The sequence below is a fragment of the Onychomys torridus genome, chromosome 17 (assembly GCF_903995425.1).
Source record: "Onychomys torridus chromosome 17, mOncTor1.1, whole genome shotgun sequence".
Classification (NCBI taxonomy): Eukaryota; Metazoa; Chordata; class Mammalia; order Rodentia; family Cricetidae; genus Onychomys; species Onychomys torridus.
The window spans coordinates 8792906-8802042 of NC_050459.1; the positions used below are offsets into that span (position 1 = coordinate 8792906).

At 52.5% G+C, this 9137-nt stretch overlaps 1 protein-coding gene across 3 annotated transcripts in view; it reads left to right on the forward strand.

Moving 5' to 3' along the window:
* The first annotated feature begins 1411 nt into the window (after positions 1–1411).
* The window catches only part of Arhgef7 (Rho guanine nucleotide exchange factor 7), a 111182-nt gene continuing 103456 nt past the window's right edge, over positions 1412–9137 (forward strand). For 2 of the 3 annotated variants that reach the window (XM_036209227.1, XM_036209226.1), the window contains exon 1: positions 1412–1888. In XM_036209227.1, coding sequence (XP_036065120.1) covers positions 1520–1888 — 369 coding nt within the window. In that variant the 5' untranslated portion in view covers positions 1412–1519. The remainder of the gene's footprint in view (positions 1889–9137) is intronic. The other variant, XM_036209225.1, reaches the window with a different exon arrangement.

The following is a 9137-nucleotide window of genomic DNA, read 5'->3' on the forward strand; positions in this document are numbered from 1 at the left end:
CTAGGGGCTTTTGCAAAAATGACTGGGTGTAATCAATGGCCCGTGAGTCTCCATTATGACCATTGGCTCCCAACTTCTGCAGTCTCCTAGGTCTGCCTAGGCCTGAATTTTTAGGCCACTCACACACAATCTATGTATTTTGTCCTACTGATATGCTCAGACCTAGTCTAAAAGGATTTTAAAATCTTAACGAATATGTTCTCCATCCGTTTTCAAATTCAGCACTAAGGAAAGCAGTAACTTCCGGCTTGAACAGCGTGGTTGGTAGACTTTTAGGTGTCGGTGGTCAGTTGCATTGCCTCTTTCTGAACAGGCATGGGACAGCAGGAGGGGAAACTGGTTGGGCTGCTGCTCCTGGGTAGCTAAGGTAGCTAAGGCTACCTACCTCTCGTGTGTAACCAGGAAAATGGACAAAAAACGAGGCTAGTGTCTGTCGGTGATAAAGACAGGGGAATTGCAGCGGTGGTTGGTTAGCGTTCCTTCAAAGGCAGCTGCCATCACAGAGGAGCTCGCCCCCAACAGACTCCACACTATTCCAAGGCTTTGTTTGTGTCTGGAACAGAAATGTAGCCACTTAGCCAGAAGATGCTATTAAATACAATCGATGGTGGTGATGGAAGCTCCTGGGAGAATGTAGGGGTGAGGGTAGAACCTCTAATCGTTTTCTGACAGCATCGCAAGGCTTCTAGCCTTGAGCAGTTACAGGATGAGTGTGCGCGCCTGGCCCAGGGGAAGGTCTCCTGGGACACTGCAAGCTCTATTTTAAACTGTCGCGGAGTGCCAGCCAGCAGGGAAAGCATAGGGCCGGGGGCTGGAGTAAGGAAATCCAAGTGTGTTGACAGTGAGCACCCCCCACTCCCCCACCCCCCGCGGTCCCCAGGCTCCTGTCACGTCCTTCGCACTGGTCCGGGCCTGAGCTTGGCCAACACACTCTCCAGCGGACGCTGTTTCCCCCCACCCCCACTTTCCTCGCAGACCCACCCGAGGCTGCGCTGTGCTTTTGACCGCTGGACACGTCACCAACAATTTCACGCGGAGTCACGCAAGGTTTCTGGCTGCTGAGGTCGCCCCCCAACCCCCCCGCCCCGCCCCCATCCCCCGCCGGTGGCCTTGCAGCCAGCCGCTCCGCACCGCGCCCGCGTCCCCGAGGCTCGCTCCTGCCCGAGCGAGACCCATCTGGTCCCAGATTTAACGAGCATGTGCGTGCCGTCACCGCCGGCTGGCGAGGTGGCGGAGAGACGCCCGCGCCCCGCAGTCGGCGGGCAGGCTCAAGAGAGCATTCTGGGAAGCGCTTACTAATCGCGCGCCGCCCTACCCACAAAGGCGCGCAGCCCCGGGGCGCGCGGGCGGCGCAGGTGAGCGGGGGGCGCGCCAGCTGTCGTGCGCCCGGGCTGGCGCGGGGCGCGCGCGGGCGGCCGCCGCGTCTTTCTTCTCCGGTGATGTCATCGGGCGACGGCGGCCGCGGCCGGGGGGCGGCGGCGGGGGCGGTGCCGGGCGCCCGCAGGTTCCTGCGCCGCTAATGAAAAGGCACTTGACAGCGGGCCAGGGCGCGCGCGAGCCCGCGGAGCCTAGCGGGACCTGCTGGGCCGGCCGGGCCAATCGCCGGCGCGCGGCCGCCCATGGGCGCGGAGGCGGCGGGGGCGCGGGTGGCCGCGGCCCGGGCCGCTCCGAGGTGATCGCGCGCGGCGCCCCCTCTGTGCGCGCAGCCCGAGCCGCCGCAGCGATGAATTCTGCCGAGCAGACCGTTACGTGGCTCATCACCCTGGGCGTGCTGGAGTCGCCTAAGAAAACCATTTCGGACCCCGAGGTCTTCTTGCAGGCGTCGCTCAAGGACGGGGTGGTCCTGTGCCGGCTGCTGGAGCGTCTGCTGCCCGGGACTATCGAGAAAGTAAGTGGCCCTGGCGCGGTCTCCGGGTGGGTCCCTGGCCCGAGCGGGCGGCGGGCGGCGGGGCGCGCGGGAGCACCTGGCGCGCGCCGGCTCGGGGCCCGCGCGCCCTCCTTTGTGCGCGGACCCGGCGGCGCGCCGGGCGCGGGGACCGGCGGCGGGAGTTCGGGGCGCCATTGTGTGCGGGGCACTGGGAAGGGGACCCGCCCTGGAGGCAGGGGCCGCGAAGGGGGCCGCATCGACGCGCGGGGCGGGGTCGGGGTCATGGCAAGGAGAGTTGGCTGTGCCGGCGCCGGTGGGGTTCTGCTCCACCCTAACGTGAAGTTGGGAGGTCGGCTTCGCCCCTCGCCGTGACTGATCAGAAAAAAACCCTCGTCCCTGCGCCGCGCAGCTTTCTGCGATGGCTTTGTCTGAAACGTTTTCGTCGCTGGCTTTGCCATCTCACCCTTGCGTTGAATGGGTTGAATGGACCGGTGGCTGGGCATGGTTAAAGGATGCACCCATCAAAGCTGAGGGCGGGCTGAGCTGTGAAATGACTTACTGCTCTCCCTACCGAGGGACTCCTCACTCAACCAAGCCTGCAGAACTCCGCATACAGGGTGTTGAAGCCCCGACTTTTTGGGAATGGTTCCGAATTTTCATCTTCACTGCCTGCTGGATTCGGAGCAGTCTGCTTGCTGCTGCTGGCTGGTGGCTCCCCAGCGGCGCTGCAGTGTGAACCTTGACCGTGGCTGGGGGTGACCAAAGTTTGTTTTCATCTGCAAGCTCAGAGAGCCGTGCCAGGGGTTGAGTGCGCTTCTAAGAACAGTCGGCTCCTCACACGTTAAAAAATGCTAAAGTCCTGTGTCCAAGATTTTGGACAATACACAGTTTACAAAAAAAAATAAAAAATAAAAAATTAAGATCCTTAGTTACTTAAAAAGTGTTAAATACAGAAGTTAAACTGCCCCATGATTAGGAAGGAGTAGCACTTCTTAATGGAGTACACACACACACACACACACACACACACACACACACACACGTACATGTACACGTACACACACATACACATGGGTTCCAGGTAGGACGATTTGTTACTAACAAAATGTGGTTTAAGTGACCTGAAAAAGCAAACATTCTAACTTTGTTTATAAGTTGGCATGTTAGTGTTAATTGGAAAAATTTAACATGAACACTGTAGACTTTTGGTATTTTTCTGAACATTATTTATGAAAAACGACATGCATTTTAGGACGAATAACTGCCTCCCTGATGTGGAAAACGATGCTTATAAATGAGGCAAATAAATAAAGTTGTAGTTTAAGATGGGACGGACTGAAGAGCAGGGTCTGACTTCCAAGACACTGAGAAAACTGTTGTCATCTGGACACCGGTGCCAGTGAATACAAAGGACAGATGTCCCAATGAGACATGCTAAGTTTCCAAAATAGGCTTTAAAGAAAACCCTTTCCACTTCTGAGGGTGAGCCTTCAAAAGATTCCTGTGCTGTGACAACAGGAACATGTCCCCATCAACACACATGTTATGTGACATGTTTGCTGCATTAATATGGATAGGCACACTTCAATAATCATATTCTGTTTTAACTTCTAGAAAGATTTTCTTAGGAAACCGCAGTGGCCCTTTCATCTCTGAAACAACAAAGAGAGGCATGAATAAAATGTTTAGCTTCTGGCAGCCAGATTGGCCCTAAACATTCTGAAACTACAGTCAAGTGGAAATGTCTTGGGTTGATGTTGTTTTGTCTCTCTGAGCCCGGACTGGTTTGTTTTAAACTGACTGGGCAGGCTGATGACACCATACAGATAGTTCCTGGCTCTTTGGGTCAAAGGTGGGTGTGGGGAGGAGAGCATTAGCCTCCGCCTGAAATACTGGGTTCCATGAGTTTGCATCTGCCATGAAGTCGCCGCCGCTCGGCAGTGCCTGCATGTAATCACATTTGTCTCAAAGCACATGTGTGGAGAAGCTTTTGCTTAAATGGAGGAATGCAAGAATGGGGCCATTTCTCCTTAAAAGGGAAATGCTTGGAAATGGAGCTGAACATTTGCATGGCATGGGAAGGGTCTCAGCCGGACCCACTGCCACGTGGGCATGCTGACACTGGTGAATTGTGAGCAGCATGGGACTTCCCTTCTGCAAGTTCATAAGTTAAAGTGAAGCTGAGGCCTGGGAAAGAGCAGAGAGGGAAGGCTTCCCATGTGTCTTTTATTAAGAACACGTCCTGTTCTGTTTCAGAATGGGGTTGGCTAGCGGGGAAGGGACATTCCTTGGGCTCCAGCTCAGGCCAAGAAAATGGCGGGTCGGGGTCCCTCTCCTGGAGCGTCTGTATTTGCTCTTGGGAGGTGAGAGGAGGGAGCCACAGGCTGGCAGTGAGAGGTGCTACTCTCTGCTACTGGCCACAGGCTTTCTGCTGTAGTGAAGAGGGGAGCTGGGATTGGCAAGTTTCCCCAGCTCTGGGAATGAAGGTCTTGCCCTTTGATTGTCCTAGGGAGAGCCAGGCCCTGAGCTGGGCCTCCATCCTGTCCCTTCCCTCTTCTGATCCCAAACCTTCCATAACCATCACGTCTCCAAGCCCTGTAAGCACCATCCTGGAAAGTTTCCCCTTCAGACATTTTCCAGGTTATTTTGTCAAAGGAGGCACACCCTAGACACAGGAATTTCAGAGGATAGAAAAATGCCAAGAACAACCTATGCTAAAATGCTGTTTTAATTTTACTAGTGAATGCAGGGTACAAAGTTGTTAGTTACCGTGAAGATCTCCAGGAACTTTGTTCCTTCTGTGTGTCTCAGAGTGGGACAGGGAAGCTGTGTGCAGTCCACATGGCATTCTCTGTGGGAGATCTGGGACTGCCAGGGATTGGGGTGTGTAACTGAATTAGAGGTTCCCCCTGGGATATGCATTTGTCTCATGGTCTGGAGGTCAGAAGCTCATGATTGAGGTATGGTGTGTGCTTCCTGCATTTGCTAGGGTGTTTTTCCAGGCCTTTCTCACAGGGCCAGGGATCCCTAAGTTTGTGGAAACACAACTTATATGACATTCTCACTGTGGCCCTCATTCTTTCCAGATCCACTGTAGGCACCCTACCCAGTATGACGGCATCCCTGACTGCATCCAAAGTGACCTCCTCACCAGATAAAGCCACATTCTGTGGTCCTAGGGGCTGGGACCCCCACGTGTGAATTTTGTGGAACACAGTTCAATCTACAGCAGTTGAGCTAAATCAACTTATGAAGAACTTTTTTTTTTTTTAACCCACTTGACACTGTAGGAGCTAACTTCTGGCATTTCTTTTTTAATTATATTTTTGTTATTTAAAACAATTTTTAAATTTAAATCTATTTAGATCATATTCCGCCCCTCCCACAAGTCCTTCCAGAGCCTCTCCCTCCAACCAACTTTAAGTTCTTTCTCCAAAAAAAAAAACAAACCCCAAACCCAATACAACAACCCCCCCAAACCAAGAAAATAAAATAAAACAACACCCAAAAGAAAAAAAAAAACCAACAAAACAACCTATGAAGCTGTAAGCAATTAAAGCACACACAATGAAACTGTGGAGTCCATTATTTGTTGGCCTGAACAGGAGGCCTGCCCTGGAGTGGTTGACATACCCCTGGTCACTCCGTTTTGGAGAAAACTGATCTTCCCTCTCCCAGCAGGTATAAATGACAGTTCGTCATTAACCTTTACCCTATTTCATTTAAAATATATAACAAAATAAAGTATAACAAGATAAAACAAAAAAACTATCACGTCCACAGAAGGAAAAGAGCCCAAGAGAAGGCACGTGACAGAGACCCACTCACTCATTCGCACACGCAGGAATCCCATAAAAATGAAATGGAAAGCTATAACGCGCACGCAGAGGACCTGGAGCAGTCTCCGGCAGGCCCCGTGCACGCTGCGGCAGTCTCTGTTCACTTGTGGGAGCTCCCTCATGTTGACTTAGAGGGTCACGTCTCTTGGAATCCTCCATTCCCTCTGGTCTTACACTTTTTCTGTCCCTCTTCAGCAGGGTTCCCTTGGCCCCAGGGGAGGGATCTGATGGAGACAACATCCCATTTGGGGCTGAGTGTTCCAAGGTCTTTCTCTCTTTGCATAATGTCTGCCTGTGGGTCTCCTTATTTGTTCCCATCTGCTGCAGGAGGAGGCTTCTCTGCTGACGGCTGCATAAGGTATGGATCTGCGAGTGCAACAGAATGTCATTAGGAGTCATTTTATCACTACATTTCCCCTCTATTTTCGACCAGTATTATTTGGTTTTACTATGGGTCCCTGGGCTATCTAGTCTCAGGTTCTTGGTCACCCAAGCAAAGTTGGATATGGCTTCCATCCTGTGGAGTGGGCCTTAACCGAATATCGGTTGGTGACTCCCACAAGCTTTGTGCCACCATTGCCCTAGTGTATCTTGTAGGCAGGACAGCATTGTAGATCAAAGAGTGTGGCTGGCTTGCTGTGTATATTTCTCTTTGATAGTAGGCTGAATACCTTCCTATACCAAAGACGCTGGAACGCAAGGGTGAAGGCTCAATGTAGGCACCTGCTTGACATCTTAACTAGCGAGTTCTTCTTGGAGTTAGAACATGGGGAAGTACAAGTCTAAATGCCCAATAGTATGAGGCAGAAAGACAGGGCAGATCTTGGGTGAGATGGAGAGGAGGCCCCGCATTTGAGGTGAGTGGTCCTGACATGTGACTGGGCTGTACTTCCTGTTCCTCGGCCATGGGAAACCTTCCAAAGGCCTGCTCTCTCATTGGACACAGTAGTCACTTTTGGTTCAGGTTGAGTAGCCAGTGTTGGGATGGGAACAGAAAGAGTCTCCGTGACACCTGGGCAGAAAGCAGAAGGGCCCATTTAAGAGTGGCACTTCCTTTGGCCCTGGGCGCCGAGCGGCACATGCTTGGTGGTGATAGTATTAATGACATACATGATCACTCAGAGCAGGTCGCATGAAGGCATGTCAGTTGACTGACAGTTCACCTGGAGACAGAAGACAGACTTTCTCCAGAGCAACATTAACGACAAGTTAGGTCCCGAGGAGAATCCCGAATGCTGAACCTTGCAACAGTCCACTTTGTGTCCTTTAGAAGCATGGGTCTTCAGGGTGCTACCCCAGCCCAGAACCAGCAAGTGCAGCAAGTTGTTTTGGGTTTCAGGCCTGAAGAAGAGTGAACTGGATCTGCCCCTTTGGCTCACTTAAAAGCAGAACTATGCAGAATGGAACAACAAAACCAAACCAAGAAACACTTAAATTCAGTTTAACTCAGGAACTCTGAAGAGATTTCCTGAAGGCCAGACCGAAAACACATTTGTGTTTATGTTGACAGGTGAACATGAAGCAACACATACACTTGTGCATATGTGCAAAGGTGTGTGTACGCTTGCTGATGTGCACATATACACACAGATGTTCACATATAGGTATACACAGGAGCATACAGATTACATGTTTATATGCATAGAGATGTATGCATGCTCACTAGTATGCACATACACTCACATAGATGCATACAATACACACTGCACACTTGGTGCACACAGCAGTTCATGTGCATGTATATACATAAAAGTGTGTACATGCTCACTGGATGTGTGTGTGTGGACACACAGGAGCACACACATGTACATATACTTAAAGGTGCATGCACACTCACTGGGTTTGTATACATTCTTGTAGGTACACACATACACATGTGCACACACAGCCAGCTTGGGACAGGGGAGGAGGGAGCATCCCACCAGTGACTCCAGGGTAGCACTGTGAGAGCTCTGAGCCTGGGCCCAGCATGTGCTGCCCTGGCAGGGTCCTTCCCTCCTTCATTAGAAATAACTTTGCTCTGCTTGCATGAACTGCCCAGCTTTAAATACACACTAAGGAAGCGCCTGTCCAGAGTGACAGTGTCTTGCTTACTTCCTCAGCACAGCTCAGGAGAGGCTTACTTGGTAGAACAGGACACTAGGCATGGCTGGCACCTTCCCCCAGGTCACCTAGTGGCAGGGGAGATGGAAGAGTCTAACCCGGATCTGAGGGGAGATCAATAGGCACAGCTTCTGGGAACTCTCAACCCAGATCGGAACACCATAGAGTGGCCTGAGCATGGCCTAAGGATTAGGTCATGTAGCACATTCAGCTAGGGGTCAAGGAAGGGGAGGATGGTATGCAAGCCCACAGAAGGGCTGTGGCAGCAGTGGCTAGCAGTGTGGCTGCTCCTGCAGTTTGCATGCGTGCAGTCCTAGCCTGGCTGTGGCGGTGCCCTGTCTGGGTGCCATCCTCTGGAGGCACCTCCTCTGGGCTAGCCTGTGCCAGTCCTCCCAGGCACCCCTTGCCATGGGCATCAGGAGGATGGACAGACCGCAGGGCAGAAACCAGTCTCTGCTCAGCCTCGCTGTGGATCTTGGGACTTGCACACTGTGTTGGTGGCTCCTGAGTTTCTGCACCAAGACATGTGGCATGCACACAGGTGTGAGCAACAGACTGAAAGCTGGAGCAGTTGATTTCCTCAGACACAACTGGTCCCTGGGAAATGCAGTGTGGGGCCCGGCAGAGCTGTGTGTCCTTGTTTATGACGTCTTTAGCCTTCCAGTTGGAATTCCATGTAAAGTGGGGCTTGCCCCTGATTTGTCACTGTACCTGGAGGTCAGGGCTCACTGTTCCTCTGTGTGTGTGACTGACACATGAGCCAGAGGCTGCTGGTCTCCAGGTCTCTTGTCACTGCCTGGAGATCTGTAAGAAAGGGTTCTTGTATGTCTTCCAGGTTCAGGGAGACTCTGGCTTCATGCTGCAGTCCTTTGCTGGGTGACGGTGGTCACCTGCTCACCTTCTGTGAGTCTCAGTTTGTGCTGTCCCCATTGGCAGGAGTGGCCTTATGGGGCAGCAGGGTGTCCCTAGGGTTAGTGAGACGACATGCTGGGCTCCGTGGAGCTATTGTTCTGTCCCTGAAGCTAGAAGCTGGGGTGTGACCACAGAGCCACCCAAATCCAGAAACAATGTTTTATTCTCGTGTAGGATTGACTCTGGCAACCTTTTATTTTTTTGGGGGGTGGGGTGGGGTGGCCTCCCTCCCTTTCTGGACAGACCACTGTCATCTTGGGGTTGAGCCTTGTGCATGAGGCTCAGCTCCAGGGCCCTGTCAGCTGCTGGGCGCACAGCTGCAGGCTGTGTGAGGGCTGAGCCGCCGCCACCCAGGCTTCCCTGGTCCAGTTTCATGCAGGCTAAAGGCCAAAAGTCACAGATGGGAGGGGAGGCAG